At 44.5% G+C, this 27,741-nt stretch overlaps 1 protein-coding gene across 5 annotated transcripts in view; it reads left to right on the top strand.

Moving 5' to 3' along the window:
* The window catches only part of VPS13B (vacuolar protein sorting 13 homolog B), a 522,947-nt gene that overhangs the window by 469,062 nt on the left and 26,144 nt on the right, over positions 1 to 27,741 (top strand). For all 5 annotated transcript variants that reach the window (XM_084864486.1, XM_084864483.1, XM_084864485.1 and 2 more), the window contains 12 exons: positions 754 to 909; positions 10,310 to 10,573; positions 11,295 to 11,378; positions 11,556 to 11,731; positions 12,215 to 12,385; positions 12,767 to 12,968; positions 14,062 to 14,250; positions 16,671 to 16,817; positions 18,069 to 18,352; positions 21,886 to 22,013; positions 22,501 to 22,700; positions 27,615 to 27,733. In XM_084864486.1, the coding sequence (XP_084720612.1) occupies positions 754 to 909; positions 10,310 to 10,573; positions 11,295 to 11,378; positions 11,556 to 11,731; positions 12,215 to 12,385; positions 12,767 to 12,968; positions 14,062 to 14,250; positions 16,671 to 16,817; positions 18,069 to 18,352; positions 21,886 to 22,013; positions 22,501 to 22,700; positions 27,615 to 27,733 (2,120 nt within the window). The remainder of the gene's footprint in view (positions 1 to 753; positions 910 to 10,309; positions 10,574 to 11,294; positions 11,379 to 11,555; positions 11,732 to 12,214; positions 12,386 to 12,766; positions 12,969 to 14,061; positions 14,251 to 16,670; positions 16,818 to 18,068; positions 18,353 to 21,885; positions 22,014 to 22,500; positions 22,701 to 27,614; positions 27,734 to 27,741) is intronic.

Below are 27,741 nucleotides of genomic sequence, written 5' to 3' on the forward strand. Positions count from 1 at the left end.
GAATACTTGATCAGTTAGACTGATTTTCTTAGTTGCCTTTAGTGGGTAGGAGTGGAAATGGAAAATATTTGATGACCATGAAAGAAATCTAAATATTACCAAAAGCGGCAACACTCTGTGAATAAATATGAAAGTGAATCGGGAGATTCAAATGATGAAAGTTACCATAAATACATACTAGAAAAAATAAAGATATTTTCTATACATTCAAAATGTTGAAGGTGTTTCTGATTTGATACATGTGACCTCATCTGGAGAGCATATTAAATAAACTGCATAATCAAATGGCTGTTTTGTTCTATATCAAAATAAATAAAAATACAGAATGGCAACTTGGGTCAAAAATAACGCCACAAACCAAATTTGGCTTTAATTACTATCTAGCCATAAGAAGGAACAAACTATCAGCCAACACCAAGGCCCTTTGATCTCACACTTCCACCTCCCTCTCCCCCCACATGAATGAAGTGATCTTTTCTCAAACGTTCGGCAGGCCTTTTACCATTTGATAGGACAATTATTTTTAAGAAGGTTTAAAATGTGATCTGGAAAACCACATTGACTCTCTGCGGCATATTTGCTATTCTTAGCCTGGTGGAATAAGCTGGAACTGGATGAATAATGCAGGTTAGAAAGAAAACAGATGCTAAATATTACCAATGGGAAGGTTTTCCAGCAAGGAGGCGTTCGTTTTTAGGACGAGATTTTTGTTGGCACTTTTGGCATTGTGACGATCCTTGTTTTCCCCTCCAGCTGTTGCACATCTGTATCGAAGGCTGGGGCAACTGGCGCTGGTCAGAGCCCTTCAGCGTGGACCACGCCGGCACCTTCATCAGAACTATTCAGTACAAGGGGCGAACCGCTTCCCTCATCATCAAGGTTCAGCAGCTCAGCGGAGTGCAAAAACAGGTACGCTCCCTCGTGTTCGTGACCCACGCAGCTCTTCGTCGCCCAATGTTGGATGTAATTAGTGGGAAGCTTAAAGAAATGGAAACAGTAAGAAGAACCACAGGGATATGCCTAGTTACACCTACCGCAGCCTCGCACCTGAGCGCTCAGCGAGTGCTGCCTATGGTCCTGATGAGGATGGAGATGGCTCAGCCAAGGCCCTTGTCCTTGTCTTTTACAAGAGCTGCTAACGAGCAGCAAAATTTACTGATTTTAGTTTCACCTCTTCTCCCTGTCACCACCTGCCTCTGGTGGAGGTGCTAATGAGCTGCGAAATGGCCAAAAGGCCTTTAATGGAGGAAGGGGGGGAAAGCAGAGTGGGGGACCCCCCCCTCCCCCCGCCCCGGATAACCCACCATGGATGACCGGGACTTGGCTCTCATAGTGGGGAGCAGTCTGGGAGGAAGCCGGGCTGGGTCCCCAGCCTTCTTTCCTAGGAGCCCGCGCTCACGGCAGTGAAAGGCCACTGCAGCCTAGCTCTTGGCATATAAAACCCCAGCTCTCAGCACATATTTTTACGTATTTTATAAAGCTTCCTTTGGGCCGCTTTTGAAGTTCCAAGACTGCAAAGGAGGGGGAAAAGTATCTGACACTTTTTTGTGTTCTTAAGATGTGAAAATGTGGTTTTTAAAAGATGTTTCTCAAGCACAGAGCGTTATGACAAGAGTGGAAAGGAAAAAAGGAAGTATTAAAATCTGAAAACTGGCTTCACTGCCCGCAGTGTAACTGGGCTTGGCATGCGGGTTTGAGCATACGTACTCTTCTGCATCCCGGCTGTAACAGTCTGTCCAGAAGGTAGGGATCTGAGGACATGACAGCAGCAGCTCCAGCCCTGGGAGCCCCAGCTCCGCCATTGCCTTTCCCAGGGGTGAGCAGGAGGAGCCACCCCGCATTCCCGGCCCGCACCTGATCAGATCGCAGCTGGACTGCATGTCACTATCATGGGCAAAAGCATTGAAATGAGAACTATAACAGAGGCGTCTCAGAAACAAAGCATAGAATAGTCTCCCCAAATGATGGCTACAGTGGAACTGGGTAAGATGAAAGATACTAAGTATGTGACACAATCTGGTCTTAAGTTGCAAATTTACATAAACCTAACAACGTACACAACTCATAGTAAGTGTGAAGGGAATTTAGAGTTTTCACTGAGGCGATAAGACTTGAGCTGGACTTAGTAACACATGGCGAATTTGGATGAAGGGAGGGCATTTCCGGTAGACAGTGGGGGGACAGCCTAACTGGTATGCGTGTGGAGCTGGAAAGTCCTAAGAACAAGTAGCATCACTGACTCCCATCTGCCCTCAGAACTTTCTCAACAAATGCCTACCCCCCAGCACAGACCGGTTTTCTGACTCGGCCGCTCACGGTCTTCCAGGAATGCCTGTCCGCCTTCTCGTTCACCAGCGTGCCTGACGGGTGGTCCTCGGCATCCGTTTGGACGCTCCAGATGACGAGAGGCTCATGCTCTCACACAGCAGCCCTTCCCATTGCTGGTTACTTCCAGCTATTAATGACGTTTTTCCTAATTTTGAGTCAAAATCATTACCGTTCAACCCGTTTTTACCGTTCCTCAGTAACTGTGAGGTGGACAGAACAACCACAAACCTTGTTTGAGGACTCTCCTCTGCAGCCCTTCAGAAACATAAAGGAGGCGAGGCTGTTTTTCTTACTTTCCTTCTCGCTAGGTAGTGGCTCTCAGGCTTCAGAGGTATCCCAGTCCTTCGGACACGTGTTAAGACAGGTTTCTGGTCACCCTCCCGCAGGACCAGATCCGGGAGCTCTTGGTGTGATGCGCTCATTTCTAGCAAGTTCTCAGGTGATGCTTCTGGTCCAGGGGCCACACTTTGACCACACAGCTCTGTCTGAACTTGCCCAGTTCATTCAACTATTTTTGCATGAAGTTGCTGGGCCATCTACCAACTAGTGGAATGGCAGGATCCTTCTATGAGTAAACGGTTGCCATGGTATGTCCTGGTGGTTAAAATCGTAGGCAATTGGCTATGTGCCCTGGCTAGCTGTGTGATCTTGCCATTTATTTAACCTTTGTGAATCACTTTCCTCATCTGTAAAATGGGGATAGTAATAGTGCATTCCTCAAGAAGTTAGTGGGGCATATAAGCCTAACCAATGGACACAGGCAACAGGGGGCAAGGGGGGATAGCAGGGTAATTGGGGAATAAGGACACATATGTAACACTTAATAAGTTAAAAAGAAGAAGAAGAAGAAGAAGAAGAAGAAGAAGAAGAAGAAGAAGAAGAAGTAGTAGTAGTAGTAGTAGTAGTTGTTAGTGGGAGGATTAAATGGGTTTTTACATGTAAAGTCCTTACAACATGTCCGGCCCACTGTCACAGCCCAGTAAGCTGTCATTACAATAACAATGATGAAATACTAGGCAGGAGTGGCACCAATGGACTTGTTTTGTTTTACTCTAATAGCGTCTCCTTCTTTCATGCATGTTACATATTTTCAAGGAATGATATTAAATTTCAGGGATAAATGAATATATAGAATGTTCCAGAGTAGATACGACACACTGCAGTAGTTCACCACAAGTCAAAAAAGTTGGTCATGAAAAATACATTTTTTTTTTTTTAATTCTCACAAATGTTACCTACCTCTTTCTTTTTTTTCTGATTGTAAAAGGTTTCCCAGAACTAGTAATTATGGCCCATATGATCTTAACAAATTTCTTAATCTTTCCATGTTTTATATTCCTTTTGTAAAAGAAAGCACCCAGTAAATATTAGTTCACGTTTGTTATTTTTGTATCAACTATTATAAAATATTTCTAAAACCACAGGTAGTCTAATGAAGAAAATAAAAATTACCCATAATTCAACCACCCAAAGATAAATACTATTATTACTTCAATGTATTTTTCTACTTTTATCCCTATGTAGATGTTTTTAAACAACTTGAGATCTGGTTATAATAATTTTTCAACTTATTTTTTTTCCACTTAAAACATAATTCTTATTTTCTCATGTTATCTAAAATTCCTGAAATTTTTCTTTGAATGTTGCATACTAATTTACCCTATGATACATTGAAACAGCATTTTCTTGTTGAGATTTTAGATAATTTCCAGTTGTCACTATAATAAATATTAAAATAAATATCTTTGTATATAAATAGATGTACAAATTTCTGAGTCTATCCCAAATATAATTTTCTGTAAAACTCAATTCCTTGAGCAAAGGATATAATGTTTTTATGGGACTTGATGCATATTCCCAAACTAAAAACATGTATTTTTATTCTTTTTTAAAATATTTTTATTGATTTTTTGCAGAGAGGAAGGGAGAGGGAGAGAGAGTTAGAAACATTGATTAGAGAAACATCAATCAGCTGCCTCCTGCACACCTCCTACTGTGGATGTACCTGCAACTAAGGTACATGCCCTTGACTGGAATCAAACCTGGGATCCTTCAGTCCGCAGGCCGACGCTCTATCCACTGAGCCAAACTGGTCAGGGCTGTATTTTTATCCTTTATCAAAAATTCATTGTTTTGTCTTACCAAATTCTTGTTAGGGCTACACTAATCTTTTAAATAAAACTAAATATATGTTTGCCCCAAAACTTCTGCTGATTGTCTTAGTTTTCAAACTAAGCACATTTTTTCCTTATTGATTAAGGTATTACATATGTGTCCTTATCCCCACCCCCATTGCCCTCCCAACCCCCACTCATGCCCTCACCCCCTGGTGTCTGTGTCCATTGGTTAGGCTTACATGCATGCCTACAAGTCCTTTGGTTGATCTCTCCCCCTTACCCCCACCCTTCCCTACCTTCCCTCTGAGGTTTGACCGTCTGATCAATGCTTCTCTGTTTCTGGATCTGTTTTTGTTTATCAGTTCATGATCATTATTTTTTTTTAAATAAAAACCCTAATATAAAGAGGGGTTCAAAACATGATTAAAAAAAATAATTTCCATACATTGCAAGTTTAAGGAATTCTTTTAATCATTCTTTGCATTAATGTCAAGTGTACATATTTTAAGACATCTGGTGCCAAATCACATTGCAGAATTTTTCCAAATGTTGTTTGTACTGATTAATGTTAGTAATCATTTTCTGTGGGGACTGCCTCTCACACTTTCTTCTGCTTCTACCCTATTTATAATAAATAATCCTAAAACAAAAAAATCTAGCCAAACAGAAAAGTCCTACAGAGAGCAGTAATGGAGCCGGGCAGCCTTCACCGTCTAAAGGGACATGTCACCGTCTCCCCGAGGACCTGGGCATCCCTGTCACATTCCCACCGTCAGGAAGGCACACGCTTCAGTGACATTCCCAATGTTAGCATTTCCTGTAGTCGGGTGAGAGTGAGCTCTACGTTAGAGCCATTTAAAAAGGTAGCAGGAGCCGGTTTGGCTCAGCGGTAGAGCGTCGGTCTGCGGACTGAAGGGTCCCAGGTTCGATTCCGGTCGGGGGCATGTACGTTGGTTGCGGGCACATCCCCGGTGGGGGGGGGGGTGGGAGGCGGCTGGTCGATGTTTCTCTCTCATCGACGTTTCTGGCTCTCTATCTCTCTCCCTTCCTCTCTGTAAAAAAAATCAATAGAATATATTGTATGATATATATTTTTTTTAAATAAAAATAAATAAATAAATAAAAAGGTAGCAGGTTGTGAAGTGCGGAACACAGAAACAGCAATTTATTTAACCTGGAATGAAGCAAATGGCAAGTGTGGTTAATACTGAGCCTGGGTGATCCGAAAAGGGTCAGCAGACCACCGTGCCCACCTCGGAGGAACCGCTGCAGGGACTGAAAAACCTTTCTAGTCAGTGTTTTTTAGTCTCTCTCTCTCCCCCCACTCCCCGCTCCTCCCCCCGTGTGTCCCTCCCTCTTCTCTCTCTCCCTTTATCCTTCTCCCGCCTCTCCTCCACCACCACCACCCACACACAAAAGCAGAAATTTACAGTGTCTTTTTAAATTGGATTTATTATTTTATTATCAGGGTAGATTAATTAGCATTCAGATTAGCTCTAGTTCAAGTACATCAGAGACAGCTTTCCTCAATTAGCCGGGTCAGGGAGGAAGATAGGAGCCAAGCCTTCAGGAGAGTCTGTGGATCCCTGCCTCCCTGTCTCTTGGTGTCTTTCATTCTGCTCGGCCTGGGCCTGGGAATTTGCAGTAACTGCGGCTGCCTCACCACGAAGCCCCACTCGGGCAGATGAGGTGCCTTGACCACATGACTAGGGCCTGTGTCCTGGGAAATTGACCAGTGCTCTTTCGAACAGTGACTTTTGGTTATTGTCTGTCCCCAGCCTCTCCTCTGCCCCTTGCATGTCCCCACCGAGTGACAGATGCCCAGCTACTCATGCACACGGATTCGCTTCCATGTTTCCCATCCCCTGATGGAGCTTTCCCACTCTAAAACCTTACATGTACACATGTATGTCTGTGTAGACATTGGTATCTATATCCATGCACTTTTAATCATGGCTAAGCTATCATTTTCCAGTGCATCTGATGCTCTGGAGCTATTCCTTAGTATCGCTATTCTCCTTGGCACTGATCTAATAAGAGCTCTGAAACCTGCTAAGTGAAATCACATGTGGAGATCTTCAGTACACATCTTTGCGGCTTTGGGGAAAGGGGAGTTAGTGTGAAACCTGGAAATGTGCATTAAAGAGAAACCTTACATTTAAAAAATTAAGCAACTGTCTTCAACGGATAAATCAATCTTGAAATTCTAACCATCATTTTCAAAATAAAGGCCCCGTAAGTGTTGCCATTCTGAAGGAAAGCAGACGTGGCTGCACGGAACCCTGCGTGGGAGCAGCCGGGCTGGGTGCCCCGCAGCCAGTGGCCTTCCCTCCCGGCCACTTTTACAGCTTTTCTTCCTGTCGAGTTTGAAAGCCTATTTAACCGGCCTTTTTGTTGAAAATGAAACTATAAAAACCCACCAGGAGGATCTCTGCCTTCAAACAAAGTGGGTCCCCGGTGGCTGCAGAGAGGCTGTGGTTTCTGGGAGAGACAGCGAGATTCTCCCAAACCTCCAGGGCCCGAAGGTTCTGAAGCAAGAGCGCCATGGTGCATGCCAGAGAACGTGTCCAGAATGCCAGCTGGCTGAAAGGCGGCCTCGGAGCTCTCTTGTCTGCTTAAAGTTGGGTGATGCTGTGGCATCAAAATAGTAATCGTGCTGAAACTGGTTTGGCTCAGTGGTAGAGCATCGGTCTGCGGACTGAAAGGTCCCGGGTTCGATTCCGGTCAAGGGCATGTACCTTGGTTGCGAGCACATCCCTGGGGGGGGAGTGTGCAGGAGGCGGCTGGTCAATGTTTCTCTCTCATTGACGTTTCAGGCTCTCTATCTCTATCTCTTCCTCCCTGTAAAAAATCAATAAAATATTTTTTTTTTTAAAATAGTAATCGTGAATGTCTATTAACCCCTCTCACAAGCTAAAGAAAAGCTTGCCTCCTAATTTAGGACCTGTAGTTCCGTTGAGTGTTATGTTAGCTATTGTGAAAATGTTGTTTTAAATATGTATAAAGAATGGCCAGAATATCTAGGGGATATATCAGAGTTAAGCACAGCTTGGTTTTTGCAGATGTATTCCTTCTAAAAAAAACAACAACAAAAAGAAACACAAAAAAACGGAAAGGCATAAATCATTGGAAAATAAATGTTTAAGAAAATGCCAAACCTCACTATTCAAGTAATGCAAGCTGACATAACAATAACAATTTTTCTTCTATCAGTACAACAGGATTGTTTGGGGTAGAACTATAATTGTTCATGTTTGTGTCAGTAATAGTTCATTAAAAACTGTGGTTACAAAATATTCTGAGTGACATAGCAAAAAATATGGATTAGGATGTTTTTAGCTTTAAGTTACAAAATGGGCTTTTTAATCTTCATAGCAAGTTATGGAGGCAGACACCATTATTGTTCCTATTTCACATTTATCTCACATGGCAAGGGGGAAGAAGCAGGTTCATTGTTGGTCAGCTAAGTGACTCGATGCTTTCTGCTGCTCTGCCATGCACATTGGTTTTCCTTCCTACTTCTAACAGTCTTTCCTTCCATATTATGAGCCGAGAGTCCCATATTTATCCCATAATCATTGCAAAAGGAACTACCAGGATTAGCTTATACCGATTGTGATAGAGTACTCACTACCCCTTCCCTGAGTGATTTGTGGGCTTTTGAGACCTACACCAAGTCAAGGTTTTTAATAGCAAGGGAGACAGGGGTGCGGGGCAGCTATTCGGAACAAAATTAGTGGTGCCTGCCACATTTACATGATGATGGGCAGCCTTTGTCCTCTTTTTATAGTTCTAAGTTTTCTTAATCCGTAGGTATTAATCGTATGAGAGAGAGACTATCAAGGTGATTATCAGCACAGACTCTGTGCCAAGTGGGTAATACTGGGCAAGCTACTCACTATCTGTGCCTCCATTTTCTCCTTGTTGAGATGAGGAGTCATTGTAGCACCTATGTTATAAAATTGCTGTGAGATGAAAAGAGTTAGTTTGTGAAAAGGCTTGTATTAGGGCTCTTCAAAGGAAGAACCAGAAGATGTGTGTGTGCGCGCACAGGTATTTACACACAAATGTCATGTATGCACGGACGGAGGGAGCGGGAAAGATTTCTGATAAGTTGGCTCACATGATTAATGAGGTCAGGAAGTCCCAAGACTCGAGGTCTGCAAGTTAGAGACCCCGTGGCCAGCATGGAATTCACGTCCTAAACCAGCAGGAGGCCAGTCCAGGAAGAGCCCACGTCCTGGACATTTCAGTCCACGTCCAGTGGCCTGGAAAAGCGTGTCCGGATCCGGCCGTCGGCAGGAGGGATCCCTCTCACTCAGGCCCCTGAGTTCAGTCCACAGCTGATAGAAGGAGGCCCACGCACATTTGGAGGGCAGCCCGCGTCATGCATCAGCCTCTCAGATGTTAATCTCATCCTGACAGCCTCCCGGACACACCCACACCAGACCACACTTGACCAGATCTGTGTGCCCTGCAGCCCGTTCACGTTGACACACACAATGAACCATCACATGCTTGGGCCTGTAACTGTGGTGTTTACATTAGTTATTATTTTATCATCTGAAATAATGTTACAGAGAGGGAAATCCAGATGGGAAAGTCCTGTTTTCTTCCATTGTGGTGCCTATTCACATTATGGAAGGATTTGCTTTCTGAAAGCATTAATTTTATAAGAATAAATTTTGCATAGTCTTTTCCATTTCAGTCTATTGAAGAGATAGTTCTTTACTATGAACTAGACTCTTAGCTGACTGAAAAGTTGGATAATCCGTGGGGTTAATGAGTAAGTCTGTGTTTTTTATAAAGATACATGCTTCTACACTATAGGAGAAACCTGAATAAAATAAAATATTACTAGGCATCTGAGTAAAAAATTGTCTTATTGCATAAGAATAGAATAAACCCTTGGAAATCAGCTTCAGGGAACAGACTGATCACACCGTCCTCTCAGCTCCCAGAGGGAAATCTTGTTTTCCGTTCCTGCCCTTTCCTCCTGCTGCATCATCTGGCCCCATGGACCACCTCCCCTTGGCCAGACCCTTCCCGCGGCTCCAGCAGCTCTGATCCTCCACCCCTTGTTCCCCAGTCCCTGCTTTGGCTTCACACCCCAAGAAGCTCTCCCTACGTGTTGGTCAGTTGCTGGATTTGAGCCTCTATCTTCTCTCCCAAATAAACTATCTTTCTGTGAACATTTGCAAATCTTTTATCTCTCCCCGCACCTTCACTCTCAAGCACGTGGCCAGTGTTTCTAGCTGGACCTGCCCCCTCCCCTACCCCCCACCACCCTTATGTGTGTCTCCTCTAAATGCCGCAAACTCAGTAGAGCAGAGTCCCCTCTCTCCTTTTAAGCCTCTTTTTCTTCTTGCATTCTCTAAGCTAACAGCTTTATTTTTAATTGAGTTTAGAGAGAGGGGGGAGGGAGGGAGGGGAGGAAAGGAGGAAGGGAGGGAGGGAGGGAGGGAGGGAGGGAGGGAGAGAGAGAGAGAGAGAGAGAGAGAGAGAGAGAGAATATGAGAGAATGAGAATATGAATTTGTTGCCCCTCTTATTTATGCATTCATTGGTTGCTTCTTATATGTGCCCTAACTGGAGGTTGGAACCCACAATATTGGTGTAACTGGATGATGCTCTGGCCAGCTGAACTGCCCAGCTAGAGACTTCATTTTCTTTCTTTCTTCTTTTTTCAAATTCTCACCCAAGGATATTTTTTCCATTGCTTTTAAATAGAATGGAAGGAGGGAGGGAAAGAAAGGGAAGGAACAAGAGAGAGAGATCTATCAGTTGCCTTCCTCACGCGCTCCAACCTGCAATCCTTCAGAATGGATGAACGCCTTATTTGTTTGTTTGTTTATTGTCTTTTAGATTATCATCTGTGGAAGACAGATCATCTGTAGTTACTTGTCTGAAAGCATAGAACTGAAAGTCGTTCAGCATTACATTGGCCACGATGGGCAAGCTGTGGTTCGAGAACACTTTGACTGCCTCACGGCCAAGCAGAAACTGCCTTCCTACATCCTGGAGAACAGCGAGCTGACGGAGCTGTGTGTGAAGGCCAAAGGAGACGAAGACTGGTCCCGGGACGTGTGCCTGGAGTCCACCGACCCCGAGCACAGCATTGTCATCCAGGTACGAGGAGTGGCCTGGTCTAGAGGCGAGCAGCTTTAAAGTGAAAACTGTCAGTATGGCCTGCATCCAGTATAGCACCCCTGATTAGAAGATGACATATTCAGGGACCATGAAGGACGTCTGTTAACGCCGTCAGCAATAAAAATAAAAGGCGATGTATGCAAAACAGGGGAGACCTGCAGTAATGTGAAGCGACTTTGCGTGTTGCTTCTCAGACCTCCTTCCCCATCCCAGGACAATACGTGTGCATCTGTTCCAGGTGCTCGTACAGCCAAATGCTGCCCCTCCCAGAGGAAGGCGAGTTGTGTCTTTATAAAGATCCTGGCGCACAGGCTTTGTGCGGAGAAGACGGGGTCCTCCCCACTCAGGAATCTTTGTGATGACCTGTTACTTTTTTTTTAATCTCTCCCTCAATCTCCACCATCATCACTTTCATCCCCATAAAGGACAAATCCTCCCTTTCATTCTCCCTCTCAGTCTTATATCAATCTCTCCCCATAGAAGTCCCCTCGTCTTGATGGAAAAAATTGCCCCCATTAACTCACGGCACATCCACTTTATGCCGTAATGAAGTCTGGTTTTGCTTAGTTTTCCTTTTTTTTATGGCTCTTTTCTATAACTTCAAACCTTTTAATCCTCCCAGCCAATATTATATCTGTGCCTTATTTTCATTAATCAGTAACCTGGGGTTTGATGGGACCCTTTTCTGTGCCATGTGCAGGTGCCATCTTCAAACAGCTCCATTATTTACGTCTGGTGCACTGTCCTGACTCTGGAACCCAACTCTCCATTGCAGCAGCGAATGGTGAGTGCTCTCCGATCCTAAAATATGGTATATGGCTCTGACCTTTCCTGTTCTGAAATAAATTAAGGTCAGAGTGACCCAAGGAAGAGATTTATTGCAAGTTTGTTTCGGCATCAAACAGCTGGAGTTCTGCAACAAAGCAAATATGAAAGTTCCCCTGTCCTTTTATTTTTACAGATTGTGTTCAGCCCTCTTTTTATCATGCGGAGTCATCTTCCAGACCCCATTATCATACATTTGGAGAAAAGGAGTCTGGGATTGAGCGAAACACAAATTATCCCGGGTAAGGGGCAGGAGAAACCGCTGCAAAACGGAGAGCCAGACCTTGTGCATCACCTCACGTTTCAAGCAAGGTACCGGGGGCAATCCTCATGTTTTCCTCAGAGAAGTTCAGTAGAAAATTAACCGATCGAGAGGAAGCGGGAAGATTGAGTTTTTTTTGTGTGATATCTTAGGAGAATGTTGTTTTAAAAGTATCCCGCCTGCTGTTCTCTTATTCTCTTCTATAGTTTTAAATAAAACTCAGACTTTTTTCTTAGGCTTAGAAATAAACAATCATCGGAAAATTTAATTAGCACCTAATTTCTCTCACGGAAGAAGAGATAAAGAGAGACCTCACCCAAGCACAGTTGGGGTCGGGGGAGGGGGAGGGGCAGGGAGAGGAAAAAGCCGGGGCCAGGTCATGCAAACACTGTCCCCAAAAATCTAAAACCAAGAGCGGACTCGGCCTCACAAAAGAGGTGTCGGACTGGAACACCTTCGTCCTTCGTTCTTTCCCGTAAGCTGCAGGCCGCGTTGGAAACCTGACATTCTTGCTTTTTCTTCCCACTCCGCAGAGAGGAAGATGATCCCTCCCACTGCGCTGTGCCCATCTCCACGTGCCTCATCAAGCAGATAGCCACGAAGGCGCACCCGGGGGGCTCGGCGCACCAGATCCTCGAGGACTTCTACGGGCCCGAGAGGTCCCTTCACCCGCTGTGGCCCTATAACAGGAAGGATACTGACAGGTAGCGTCCTCCAGCAGTCTTTTTCTACAAGCATTCCTCAGTATGAAGTAATAAAAGACCATTCACGGCAACGTTAGATATCAAAATAAAGGGTGTGTTTGTAAAAAAGAAGATCCTTGCATGTGTGTGTCAGATTCCGCCCTTTTATCCTCCAGTAGATGTGTTTGTCAGGTTCCGCCCTTTTATCCTCCAGTAGATGTGTTTTGTAGATGACTTGACTCATAATCCGGAACATAACTGCATGAAAAGTTTCTCCTGGTGCCTACCCAGCATTAGACGGTGGTGGTGGTGCGAAGAGGTGGTCCTGCCGGACAGTGTGTCCGGGACCCTCCGCCATGTGTCCTGAATTCACTGAGTCCCTTGATGTGGTCTTTGGAACAGGAACGAGCAGCTCAATCAGTGGGACAGCCCGATGCGCGTGAAGCTGTCAGTCTGGAAGCCACATGTGAGGACCTTGCTGATAGAGCTGCTGCCCTGGGCCCTGCTGATCAATCAGTCCCAGTGGGACCTCTGGCTGTTCGAAGGAGAGAAGATTGTTCTGCAGGTTCCTGCGGGCAAAATTATCATCCCTCCTAATTTTCAGGTACTGGAACTTTTATTAACTAATCTTGAATTCCTCTCTTTCAACAGCTAGCTTTTATCCTGAGGTTGCGTTTATGTTCACAGCAGAGTGAATCAGATGTGGGAAACGGTCCTCCGAGATGCACATGTCAGGGCTATGGAATGCTCTTTGATATGCAGACATTTCAGACGCCCTTTGTTGCCCATCAGCAGGATTCATGTTTGAGATATCATTAACTTTGATAACTTGTACTGTTACAAACTCATTTCCATTGTGTATGGGGTGTTTGACAAGCATTAGAGCATGCCTACTTAGATATATCAAGGCCAGAGAGCCATAGTCTGTGCTAACCGACCCCCTGGAGATCTACAAGATGGTTAAGAATTGAGGGTTTCTGAGCATCCATTGTTGTCAGGGCCCCCTAATTAAAGAAATGGATTTGAATTCCATAATCATGATGCCCACCCAGTGTTGACAATAACACGGAATCATCACTGGCATGGGGATAACCTGACCACAAAACTTCACAGGAAGATTTATGTTCCATCACAGGGAATGTTCTCAGTAAGGCTAGCTCATTTTAAAGGGCACATAAATCTATAAGAAAATAGAGTACAGGGAACACCGAAGTAACATGTTTTCCTGATAGGGAACGACTTGAGAGTTCTTTTTGGGGGGACTTCAGTTCATAAACATCTTTATTCAATTGCATTTTTAAAAAATAATCAGATGATGTTACCTTATGGAATTGGAATGTTGACCTCCATGGACCTAACGTTGCATGTTATTCTTTTGTCAAATGAAATGAAACCTGCAGTTTTTAAGCCTTTGGTATTTATAGGGCAGTTACAGCTCGGGTTTGGTTTTATTCCCCTCTTCCATAACTATGAATTCCATCATGAATCAAAGAAAACAGTGAGGCCTAAAATAAAATGTATGCTGCCATTACAAAAAGAACGGAAGTAGAAAAAGAAAAGAAAGAGAAAACCATAAAGGAATTTGTTTGCCTAAATAGACCTATTATATAATATTTTTTAAAAAAAATTCCTGTAAATGGAGGTAAAAATATCAAAGTCAAGAATAACACTGTATAACGGAGGCATTGTTTTTCCAGGAAGCTTTTCAAATTGGAATATACTGGGCAAACACAAACACGGTGCACAAGTCAGGAGCGGTTAAGCTGGTTCATAACCTGACCTCTCCGAAGTGGAAGGACGCAGGGAGCGGCGATGTGGTGTCCCTGGACGAAGAAGGGTTTGTCGATGCCGAAATAAGACTTGGTGCTTTCCCGGGACACCAGAAGGTAGGACTAAAGTGGTGTGGCTCAGGGCAGGTAGCAGGCCGTCCCCTCAGCCTGCTGAAAGTGAACCCACACCTTTCTTTTTAATCCCTTTGGTATCACTTGTTCTAGACAATTTATAGCAGTGAAACACGTGATTTCCTTTTTCTTTTTTTTAATATATTTTATTGTTTTTGTACAGCGAGGAAGGGAGAGGGATAGAGAGTCAGAAACATCAATGATAGAGAAACATCCATCAGCTGCTTCCTTCAAACCCCCCACCAGGGATGTGCCTGCAACCAAGGTACATGCCCTTGACCGGAATCGAACCCGGGACCCTTCAGTCCATAGGCCGATGCTTTATCCATTGAGCCAATCCGGTTAGAGCAAAACCCGTGATTTCTTAGACCTCTCTGTGGCACATAATTTACCCGATAACTGCTCCAGTTTGGGACACTCAGCAGCCACTTGGTGTATTCCCTAATGCCCACAGAGTGTAGCTGGCCTCCTTTGGGCAGAGGAGGCAGTAGAGTTGCGAACGTTCTGAGCAACAACTAAAAGGACACAGGCTCCTGCCTCACAGATTCTGTCCTGAGCGCAGGGACGGGCTCCAGTCAGGTTTCCCGTAGGACCAGTGCTCTAAGAGGGAGCTGTGTCCTTGCCCATGTTTTTAAAGATCTGAACACAAAAACATACTTAACCAGTTACTAATTAAATACAAATGTTCTAAAGTCTATGAAAACCAATGAAGCTGAATCATACAGTAACGAGTCATATTAAAAACTGCATGTCCTAAAGTTCGCTATCCATTTCCAAAAGTTGTACCATTTCGAGGTCTCCTACTGTACTTAATCATACCTTCGTTATTTTAGCTGTCTCAAATCAGAAAAAGAAAGGAATACTTCATGGGAGGAGCATAATTCAGTGGCCTTTCTGTGGAAAAGTTAGGTTTGACAGGCATCTTTGAAGAGTTTCTCAAGAAATGTTAGGGTCACTTGGTGACTTTTTAAAAATAAATTTCTCTGATACAAAGAAGTTGGTCTTTCTTCAATATTCAAGGCTGGTATCCATTTCCTCAAAGTTGTCTGGGCAACACATGTTTATGCTCTGCCGGCCAAAATACTGGAACATGGGTGTAAATGGCAAAGAGCTGTAAGCGTGAATCACCCGAAGTTGAATAGTTGTAAGTTGAGAACTACCATCAAAACCTGGAAAAAATGTTATGATATACAGTCAAACACCCAATATGTCCAGCACCTCACAGCGTAGCCACAGCAAAGGCTGCATAAAAGTTTGTGAATGAATGAATGAACTGCTGGGAAATTTATTTTATATATTTATATCTCATTATTCTTTAGCAGTGATCCTCAAGCTTTTTATTCTCAGGACCCCTTAAAATTACTGAGGACCTCCCAAAATCTTTTGCTTATTTGGATTATACCTACTGATATTTACCAAATTAGAAATCAAAACACGTTAAAACACGAGGATACACATACGTTCCATTAGACATGAAAGTGAAGACATCATACATCCTATAACCTCTAGAAAACTCCATTGGTGCACTCAGGAGAGAGCTAGAGTGAAAAGGACACAAAGCACCTTAGTATTGACCTTTGGACCCCTCCAAGGATCTCAAAGACACCCCCTCCCACCAGGGGGCCCCAGGCCACACTTTTAGAACTGCTGTCCTGGTAGTGCCACTTGCTAGGTGGATACCTTTAGGCAATAGTTCCTATAACATGGTAAGGTCATGAGATGACACATGTAGTGATTAAGAGCAGCACCATGGAACCAGACTGCATGGTTTCCCACCCTCTTTCTATCTGTGACCTTAGGCGAGTTACTTAACCTCTTTTTGCCTCATTTTCCTCGTCTGTAAAATGGGGATAAGAGTAGCAACTCCATGTGGCTGTTGTGAGGGCTCCGTGAGTTAACATGCATGAAGTATTAGTAGTAGCCACAGAAGGCCCTACCTAAGGGCCAATCGTTATGATTTCATGAGCAGCAGCAGCAGCAGCAGCATTGAAGCTCGCAGAATTCCCCTGGGTCTGTGGTAGGCATTCAGCGAGACAGCTGTTCTCATGCACACGAGGAAAAGGAAGAGGAAGGATGTATCATTGAATTCTTTATGTTGGAAAAGATGAGTGGCATTTGTTTATATAAATACATACTTTGTGGGGGAATAACTTGAACGCAAGTCTCTACCTGTCACTAACAGTGGCAGCAAAACTAACTGGTTTGCTGAAGCACCTGTGGTGGAGTAACTAGGGGCCAGGGCATTTTTGAAACTGAGAGGGGACTCTATTCAATACTCTGCAGCAGAAAGCAACATTGGTACTGACCGGGGAAACCCAATGGTAAAATGACCTCTTAAAAATAATCAGGAGAGTTCTATATGCCTTATAAGGTTCTCAAGTGTACTCTTTCTCAATTTTTTGCAGTTGTGTCAGTTCTGCATTTCCTCCATGGTACAGCAGGGTATACAGATCATTCAGATTGAAGACAAGACGACAGTAATCAATAATACCCCATATCAAATATTTTATAGACCACAGTTATCGGCCTCCAAGCCCCATTCTGAAATAGAGGTAAGCAATTCTGAATGTGATTGGCTTGTCTTAAGTGTCAGTAAGTTACAGTGAAGTAGGATCAACTTTTTAAAATCTAGAACAAATAAAAAGCTAGTGCTGAATGTTGGTAAAGAGAAATGCATTTGTTCTTGCTGTAATTAAAACTGTGGATGTCATGGTCGGTGCTTGCAAGGAAATTAATAAGCGGAACACCCGGACGCAGAGTCGCCGTGTGCCCCATCCGCTGGGAGGCCGCAGCTCAGGCTCCAGCACAGGCTCGCTCGCTCGGGGCCAGAGCCCCACCAGCGGGAAGTCCTCCTGAGGCCTGGCCCCAGGTCTCGGGAACATCTGCCTGCAGGCTGCAGCCGTGGCACCTGGAGAAGCCTGTGAGCTCAGGACAGGGCCAGCTGCACCACAGCTGGTTGCAGTGAGTGAGTTCCGCGTCCACCAGAGAGTAAATGTGAAAATGTACCAACACGTTCCTGTCAGCATTTCCGTGGCAGAATATGCGGGGAAACAAGTCCAAGGAGGACTTTTATCCAGTTCTTTATACAGTTAAAACGAAGTGAAGATATTTTAAAAGGACTTAAATACAGAGCATTCTGAATGGTAGCTATTGTTTTATGCTATTGAAAGTATGGAGTAGAAAAGTATTATCTTTATTTACTTTTGTCTACATTCACCGTTACCCCTTACTTTCAGCTCCTAAATGCTACATTAGAACAATAAAATTCGGAAGAAAGTCTTAATTCTTCTCCGTTTACCATGAATTGCAGTATTTACAAAAATGTCAGAATAGTACATTCTTATCTTGGTTCATTGAAGTGTTGTTAAATAGGTGACCAACCCAGCCGTTATGGCTCAGTGGTTGAGCATCAAGCTATGAACTGGGAAGTCGCAGTTGGACTCCTAGTCAGGGTATATGACCCGGTTGCAGGCTCGATCCCCAGTGGAGCACATGCAGGAGGCAGCTGATTGATGTTTCTCTCTTTAAAAAAAAAAATCAATGAAATCATATTAATAAATAAGTAGGTGGCCAGAAGTACCCAGGTGGGAAATAGAGGCCAATAACGTTTGCGTTGTGGGGAAGGGGATTTGACAATAAATTCTGCTTCTCCCCACCCGGGGGCTTCCTGAATTGAAGCATTGGGTCAGGGCCACCCCGAGATTCCATGCCTGTGGTTTCTTAGACGCCTCGCTTGAGAAAGCTTAACCTCTCTGTGTTACTGTAGTAACTGTGCTCTCTGCACCGTCTGTTCTTTTTTTCAGTATTTCCCCGTTCCCGACAGCACGACCTTCAGCCTTTGCCCGGGTGGCGAGCAGCCTGCTGCGCACTGCAGCTCCCTTCCCTGCTGGGACTTCATGCCCGACCTCAGCCAGCCGGCGCTGGATGCATCTCTGCTTCAGAAACACATCTCTCTGGCCTTCTCGCCGGCCGCGGGCGCCCACAGCGCCCAGTGCTGGAGCCTGCCGGCCGCGGTGCACCCGGAGCTCCCCCGGCAGAGCGTGGCCGTGCCCCTCGGGAGCCGCGAGGGAGACGGGCTCTGCACCAGGTAGCGTGCACGGGGGGAAGGCACCACGGCTGTTGGTCCCGGTGTGCAAAGGGGAGCCTCATGGCCACGGTCACCATGTGGAAAGCTAGGGTTCGCCTTATACCCCTGGGCAGATGGGAAGACCACGTGTGGGCGGCCCCAGGAGACGGCTCCTCTGGGGCAGGTGGCCGTGTCTGTTCCCTGGAGGAACAGCAGTGCAGCATCACAGGGAAGAGACCGCCCTCTCTCTGACCGCTTAGCCCAGGGGTCCTCAAACTTTTTAAAGTGGGGGCCAGATCACGGTCCCTCAGAGAGCTGGAGGGCCAGACTATATGAACTATTGGGTCGGCAACTAAGTAATTGCGGATTTTTAAAAGAAAATCAAAGACAATTTTTTCATGGAACTAAATAACTTTATTCTGTAATGTATTGCCCATTTTGATCAATGACCTTTTGCCATCTTTCAGGCAGCATCATAATCCCACGTTCAAAAAACTTCTGGTTTTTATTAGCAAAAAACTGAATCAGGTACGATTTGACATCATCATCATTATTGAAATTTTTACCATTCAAGGAGTTTTGTAAAGATCGAAACAAAAAGTAATCAGATAGGGCAAGGTCAGGACTATATGGTGGATGTGGCAAAACATCCCAACCAAGCTCCATTAATTTTTGCTGAGTGACCAAAGATGTGTGTGGCCTTGCATTGTCATGATGGAATACAACACCTTTTCGATTTGTCAATTCGGGCCGCTTTTCTTCAACTGCATTGTTTAATTTCGTTAGTTGTTCAATGTAGACATCAGAATTGATCGTTCTGTTGGGTGGTAAGAGTTCAAAGTAGACAATTCCTTTGTAATCCCACCAAACTGATAACAAAACCTTCTTTTGATGAATATCAGCTTTTGATGTTGTTTGAGTTGGTTCACCTGGCCTGCTCCACGATCTTTTCCGCTTGATATTGTTGTAAACAACCCATTTTTCATCGCCAGTTATCAGTCGTTTTAAAAATGGATCATTTTCATTACGTTTCTTTAGCAAATCGCAGCTGCTAATGCATTGCGTTAACTGTGATTCTTTCAGTTCGTGAGGAACCCATGTATCGAGTTTTTGAACATAGCCAAGTTGTTTTAAGTGATTTTCAATGCATGTATGTGATACATGAAGCTTCTCTGCAATCTCACGTGTTGTACTGTGACAGTCTGAATTGATTATTGCTTTGATTAGGGCGTCATCAACTTCAACTGGACGACCAGAGCGTTTTTCATCTTTGAGTGAAAAATCACCAGAACGAAATTTGGCAAACCAATTTTGACACTGCCGTTCTTTTAAGGCTTCGTCACCACAAACAGCACATAACTTTTTATGAGCTTGCGATGCGTTTTCCCTTTGCGGAAATAAAAAAGCAAAATATGACGAAAATGTTCCTTTTGATTTTCCATTTTTCAACGAACGCCAAACGAAAACTACAAAACAGATCAAAAAACTTTTTTTACTGATTAACAGCTGAATAGCCAACTATCAAATAACAAAATGTGTTTTACATTTGTACTACGTCTGCAAACCTAAAAATTCAACTGAAGCATATATGTGTGAAACCCGCAATTACTTAGCTGCCGACCCAATACTAATTCCTACTGTAACACCTCGGCTGCGCTCACTGCCCAAAAAACCTGGCGGGCTGGATCAGACTCCTCTGCGGGCCGCATGTGGCCCGCGGGCCGTAGTTTGAAGACCCCTGGAGCCTTAGCCTCTGTTAGATGAGAGGAAACAAGGGTTAACATGTAAGACGAGTTGGAAGACCTTTTTTCTTTTCTCGAATCTTACTTTAAAATGGAATTTTTCTCAAAAAGTCCTGAAGAGAGATAACTTTGATAAACACAAGTTACAGAAGATTCTGTTCTGTGGTCATTCCTGCACACAAGTTACCAGTTATGCAGATAACCACCTCAGACGCAAGCCAGCTTGTGTTGCTTGCACTATGTCCTTTTTTTTCTTTCTTTTTTAATTTATTGAATTTTTACAGAGAAGAAAGGAGAAGGAGAGAGAGTTAGAAACATCGATGAGTGAGAAATATCGATCAGCTGCCTCCTGCACACCCCTACTGGGGATGTGCCCGCAACCAAGGTACATGCCCTTGATCGGAATCGAACCTGGGACCTTTCAGTCTGCAGACCGATGCTCTATCCACTGAGCCAAACCGGTTAGGGCTGCACTATGTCCTTTCTGTAGCGGCCAGGGGAAACTTATAATAGGTATGCCATACGTAAAAGTACAACAGAAAGCATGTGACCGCAGGAGAGGTACCTTATGGGAGCAGTGAAATGGGGGGAGTTTTAGGAAGTGTTTTTGACAGTAATGTGAGCCTGTGTCTAGAAAACAAAGCTTATTTCTTAAACTTAAAGGCAAAATTAAAGTTTTTATTTGAAACTTTAAAGTGCTAAGAATTCTAAGAATTTAATTAAAATAATTTCATCTTATTTTTAGCTATGAAGCGAGATGTTAGTTTTAAAGTCCTGTATGTTAGTGCGGGCCCCAGCTTTCGTGGCTGTCCGAATGAAAATCCTCTGAGGCTGGCTTGCTCAGCTCTTTGGAAATCAGGCTGGGTGGAGGACTCTGGGGCGGACTCAGGGACAGCGCTCCGAAAGGGGGCGCCCTGCCTGCTCCCTCCCCTCTCCTCTCCGCAGTCCAGCATGCACATCTCGTGGTGGTGCGGGTGGGATTTCACCAAATGCCAATGGGCAGTTCACTTCGGCCTTTCAGACAAATAGTCTCAGGAAGGACTCAGACACTGGGGAACGGTATAAATGGGAAATTACGTATTTGGCAAATATCTGATTTATTAATTTAAACAATCAATCCATATACTTTAGACTTCAGGGAGAATTTTTTCCTGCTTCGATCGGAGCTGTTGTTTGGTAGTTTGCTAGGTCTAAATTGGAAGCATTCTGTAGCTCCACTGTAGAGCGCAGCCTGACCCACACAGCAGTCCTGGTGCTGAATGATCCAGCTTTGTTGTTGGGAGTCAAAATAGAGATCCTGCGAAGTGTGACGATTGTAGACCAGTGACCATTAGGAGCCTGCCCACCTCTAGAACAAAAAAGAGCAAGTGCCCGCATTCTCTAGGCGTCCTGCTAAGAGCACTGCCCTCTGCCCACATCCACCAGGCACTCTGAGGGGAAAGCACCCTGTCTGCCAAGTGGGGGCTCAGCGCACTGAGGGGAAAGCAGCCGGAGGAAGGTCAGCAGGGGGTCACCGGTCATTCTCTCTGAGTGCTAGAGGTTAGGGTCTTATTCTTTTAAACAGGTTTTCACATTTCAACAGTAGGTTACAATAAGCTGTTTTCAGGAAAAGATCAGTAAACCTGTCATTAGCATATGGCAGTTCATATACAAGAAGATGTCTTTCTTTCTCTAGAAAACCTTTCCTCTGATTTATAAAAGAGAAGGATTGTAGAGTTCTGACTATTGCACATCGAAGTGAACATGGATCAGGAGAAAAAGCATAAATTTATTTCTAAACCATTTCTGTCATCTAATTTGATTCTGTTCTAGGGCTATTGCACTGACATACCAAGAACACTTTGGAGTGACGTATTTAACCTTCTCAGAAGACCCTAGTCCTCGAATAATTTTCCACAACAGATGTCCAGTAACAATCGTGATAAAGGAAAATATTAAAGGTATATTTTATAGCATTGAATTTAAATGATACAAAACTTGTATTTTTTCCGGAGGATTTTGACTTAATAGTTGTGATCCTTTGAAGAATGGTTAAAAACAAATATTATTCCTCCCTAGTTATAAAGATTTTCTTGCCACACTCTGTTTAATATCCCTGAGTTTATTTTAAAGGCCTAAGCCTCCATGTGCCTTTTTTTATATTTTTAATGCCTTTTTTATGCCTATTTTTATATTTTCTTTATTGATATTTGTGAAGGCCTTCCTTTAGAGAGTAACAGAGGGTAAAGCATTTAATTTTTATTTGGTCAATAAAAATTTTATTTACAAATAATATGTCAGCAACATGGCTACTTAACCAAGAACTGTATGTCTGTTGACCAAATATGAGGGGCCATTAGGGTTATCTAAGCTAGCTCTGAAAACAAATATCAGTAAAAATAAAATGAATTTTAAATATGTAATTTTATTTATTTTTTTTTTTTTTAGATATTCCAAAGTTTGAGGTTTATTGCAGAAAAGTCCCTTCTGAGTGTTCAGTCCATCATGAGCTTTATCATCAGATTTCCAGTTACCCAGACTGCAAGACCAGAGACCTCCTCCCCAGCCTCCTGCTGAGGGTGGAACTCCAGGAGGAAATGACGACTGAGTGGAGCGATGCCATCGACATCAACAGCCATGGAACGCAGGTCAGTGAGCCGCGCGGTCCTGCTACTGCCTGGAGGAGAGTTCCCTTTGCCGAGGGTTTGGTGGCTTTCTGTTTTTAAGCAGTTTTCTAAATGCTGACCTTCCTGTTTCTGTGTTAGGCGTGTGTGTATTCGTTTTTACATCCTCACGTTAGAAATTCTCAAATACAAGAATTCTCTAAAGTATTCTTGTCTAGCTGTTTACCAGAGAGGGGCACTTGGAAAAGAAGCCCACCTTAGGTCTAGTTCAAGGTCAAAAACGAAACGAAACTGTTGGACTTCTCTCATAGAAGGTGGTCCAACTGGCCAGATGTTAAGACAATCATAATGAAAACCCTAGATTAATTCTCTCTTTTGAAGGTTTACTAATTTTATTTACTTACAAGTACTTATTTAGTCTTCACCTGAGGATATGATTTTTATTTTTCATTTCATTTAGCATAATACTCTCCAGGTCCCTCCATGCTATCACAAGAGGTAAAATTTCCTTCTTTTTTACAGAACATCTGATATTTGCCTTTTTCATTCTTAGCCTACAACATAGTACCAGTCAGCACAATAAGATGTTAATAAATATCAAATGAATGAATGAATGAATGAATGAGAAGATGAGGTTACAAAGGGAGAAGAGAAACTTCAACATCTAAGTGCATTGCAGCCAGAGACTAAGGAGGAAGCAGAGGGAGGAGGAAGCCCGGCGGGGGCAGCATGAAGCCCCTGAGCGGAAGTGCACAGTGTGAGATGGTGGGAAGGGAAAGCAGCGTATAGAAGGAGGGCAGAGTAAATGGAAGTGAGGGGCGGGAGGGAAAGGGAAAGGAGTTCTTTCCAGGAGCCCGGGGGGGGGGGGGGGGGGGGGGGGGGGGGGGGGGGGGGCATGAAGCAGACGAGATCAGAGGGGAGGAAGCTCGCTATTTGCTGCAGGAGGGGCGTCAGTAAAGAAGTGGAAAATGTGAGCAAGGAGTTGCCCAGATGGACAAGTCCAAGCCCAGAGCCTGTGATTGGACTTCAACACAGGGGCCGTGTCCTCTTTTCTGACCATGGACAAGCGTGCGGAAGGGACACAGGTGTAGGTGGAGATATTTGGAGGGATGGGGCCAGGAAGTCGAGTGGATTGGTACTCAGTGGCCTGGAGTTTATTGTGAAGTGTGGAATGAATCACCTGTGAGGGAGAGGGGGAGGGAGAGAACTTGGGAGAGGGTGCCGCCTGGAGACCACACTGGCTTCGGAGACCTGTGTTCTCGGTGGCTCCGATTACCCGGGTGTGATTCCCATCCACAGGCTTGTTTGATGAACAATGAGAATCTGTGCAGCCTCAGGAGACGCTCCTGGTCACATTAATTTACAAAGTAAATACTGCGCGTTTCTCTGTGTCCCGTTAGATTTTCAAAACCTGGCTTATATATGGTCTTGGGACGTCTTTACGGTCGGCATTCTGCCCGCCAGCCTTATTCCGGGGATTCCCATTCACTCTGAATTTCCTCCAACCTTTGTAGTGGGGGATACTTCAAAGCTCGGAGGGGAGGCACTCTTCCCAACACCCTTATCATCCCTGGTCCGAGGGCCCAGCGAAGTGTCATGTTCCCATTAATCTTCGGGGAACTGTGTGCCATATGTCCCGCAGAGCGGGCGTACTTCCTCTTGGGCAGGAAGATTTGTTCCAGCCCCTCGCGGCCGGGCCCTCGATAGTGCACCGGGCGTGTAAATCACCGGGGAGGCAGGGAGTGTGACCTCTGATGAAAGGAAGCAGCTCTTCTGTAGGAGTGAGCTTGTCTCCGAGGCTTTCCTCGGCCTTCTGAGGCACGTGATACAAATTTCCAAACGCAGAATTAGAAAATCCCCATTAAGCTGCAAGGAAGAGAAGTCCTGCCAGCCTTCGTCAGTCACCCATGTGCCCCAGTGCCTCAGCTTGGTGACCAGGACAGTGTCATGTTGTATAATCTTGTAATGGAATGTGGAAGGGAATACGCAGAAGATAACTTTGTAATGTCACAGAAACACTCTGTGTATTTTTATAAATCTATCTTTGTTGTTAAAAGTATTACAGGTGTCCCCTATTTTTCCCCCATTAACCCCCTCCACTCTGTCTGCACCCCCCCTCCCCAGGCCTTCACTACAATATTGTCTGTTTCCGTGGGCTATGCATATATGTATGTAAGTTTCCAAGTTCATCTCTCCCCAGAGATTTAGCAGTATGTTCCATGCTTCTATTTCTCTGGATCTATTTTGTTCATCAGTTTATTTTGTTCTTTTAGATTCCACATATGAGCGAGATCATGTGATACTTGTCTTTCTCTGCCTGGCTTGTTTCACTTAGCATCATACTCTCCAGGTCCCTCCATGCTGTCTCAAAGGGTTAGCAAGCCTTCTTTTTATACTGCTGCAGAGTATCCCGTGATGGAGATGTACCACAGCTTTTTTACCTACTCATCTGTAGATGGACACTTGGGCTGTTTCCGGATTTTAGCTATTGTTCTTGTGCTGCTATGAACAGGGATGCATGTATTCTTTCTGATTGGTGTTTCTGGTTTCTTGGCTTGTATTCCTAGAGGTGGGATCACTGGGTCAAATGGCAGTTCCATTTTTAATTTTTTGAGGAAACTCCATACTGTTCTCCACAGCGGCTGCACCAGTCTGCATTCCCACCAGCAGTGCACGAGGGTTCCCTCTTCTCCACATCCTCGCCAGCACTTGGCATTTGTTGATTTGTTGATGGTAGTCATTCTGACAGGTGTGAGATGGTACCTCATTGTCGTTTTAAGTTGCGTCTTTCTGATGATTAGTTACTTTTAGCATTTTTTTCATAAGTCACTTGCTCCCAGACCCATCCCACAGTCGCCCTGCTCTGAGCACACTGGTATGTTACGTTCCCCTTTCAAAACCTGGCAGCCGATTACACACCGTATTCCAAGTGTGGCCTAACCAGCCGTCGCCTCCCCATGCCTCCGTGAATAAAGTAGAGCCCGAGTTAGCTTTTCAGGAACGAGCTCAGACTCTTGGTTATTATTGAGCTTGTGGTCAATAAGACCAACTTGCCTTATTTTACTACTTAGAACGTACAAGCACCCTCCTGTCATAGTGCATGAAGATCACTTGGATAATGAGCAGAACAATATAGTTCCCTCCTCTGGTCCCCTCCTTCCCTGTGAGGGATGGTCATTCCGGTTGTTCATTGTGGGGTAAAACCCGCACCAAAGTCATGGGCAGTGAGTGAGAGAAGGGAGTGTGCTAAGAGACAGCCTCACACCTGCACGGCTGACGAGGCAGTTGGCTTACTTTACATGTTGTATAAAATAATGGCTTTTATAACGTGTTTCTCAAAGAATTCCTGTTTTACGTGAGCTGGGCCATTTTTTTTAAGTTGCTACATTCCAGATTTTATCACAGTCAAGTTCAGTTCTGACCTTGGAACAAAGAGGTCAAATTCAGGATACCAAAGTCTTTTGAAACAGACATTTTTGTAAAGCAATCCAATTTGGGAAGCATGTCTGTAGAGAATACAAACTGACTCTACTCCTGCCCCCAGGAAGTGGACGGTCTCTTGACTAAGTCGGGTATTAAACAGATGAAAACGCAGACAATACTATTTGTGATTGAATGGGCATATGGTCAGGGTGCTGTGGGAATACGGGTGTAGATATGCTATCAAGCTGAGGAAGGGACTGGAAAACTTAGGGAATGGAAGAAAGTGTCCTTAAGCTGTTTGTGCAAAAATACATAGGGATGGAGAGGACTTTATGGGGAAAGCGCACGGTACTCCAGGCTCAGTGTCGGAGCACATTCTAGGGCTGAGTGTCAGACAAGGGCCTACGCTGGAGCAGTGCGTGTGGGATGAAAAGGGCCCTGGGTTCGCAGGCAGCAGCCTGGAGGCTCTGATGACTGCTGGGCTGCAGGGGGTGAGGCGTGGGAGGAGGCAGACGCGAGGCTAGGTGCCCTAGATGCTGGGGACGGCCAAGAGAAAGAGCCATTATGCAGGAAAAAGCTCAGTGACCTTGAAGTTGCTTCCAAATCTGAGTCTGTGGCTCACTCCTGTGGTTCTGCGTGCACTCCTGGTAACTCTGCGCCGGGTCAAAACGAGAATATATTTCGTTGTGTCTCCCGTGGGCACCTGGTGTTGTTCCTTCATCCAGGAGTTGTCAGTCGTCCTTTTTATTTGCTGTCCTGACCATAACAATCAGCATTCCAAACATAAGGAGGTTCTTGCTCCCACCCGCAGGTAATGCTGGCTGTGAACACGGTGTTCTTGGAGCTGTTTTTCAAATAGTTCTGTTCTGTTTTCAAATATTTATCCATTTAGGCAACATCACTATTTATGGCTGAAAGGACATGTGTTCTGCTGGCCTGGCACCTGGCTTCGGAGCTAGAACTTTTTTTTAAGTGTGAGTCCACCCTCTCACTGTAGAGAAATTAATTTCGACTCTGTTCACATGAAGTTACCTGACGTTCTGGTGACAAGTATGACATGCCTCTGTGGGTAGGTTTTTGTTTTATCCCCAGCATAGAAGAGCTCGTGGTAGGAGGTCAACACTCAAGAGCCTGAAACTTTTTGCACATTGCATTTGAAGCTCAGAGTTTTTAGAGGTTTTTTTTCACAGGAATCCGCATGTACACATACAGCTGGCCCGTGGCTGGGCTCCAGCCCTCGCCCGGTTACTTGCCGGTCCCAAAGAAGCAGGGAAGGTAGACACTCGTGCCCCGTCATCCATCATGTGTTTTCCATGAACCTTACAGCTGGATATTGAACAAGCTTGATTTGATCTTTCTTCCTTTTCTTCATGTCAATCAGCCTGATGTGGATATACAGAAACAGAACCAGGAAGTGTTGGTGGTATTGAATCAGAACCGGAGACATTGAAAGTCGGTTATTTCAGTGGTGTGTCTTGTTTCTTCCTCATCAGATACTGAATATTCTCTCCACAGGTTGTGTTCCTGACTGGCTTTGGCTATGTGTACGTGGACATTGTCCATCAATGTGGCTCCATCTTCATCACTGTGGCTCCAGAAGGAAAAGCAGGACCTGTTGTCACCCATACCAACAAGTAGGTTT

This window comes from Pipistrellus hanaki, assembly GCF_964339955.1.
Source record: "Pipistrellus hanaki genome assembly, chromosome: 17".
Taxonomy (NCBI): Eukaryota; Metazoa; Chordata; class Mammalia; order Chiroptera; family Vespertilionidae; genus Pipistrellus; species Pipistrellus hanaki.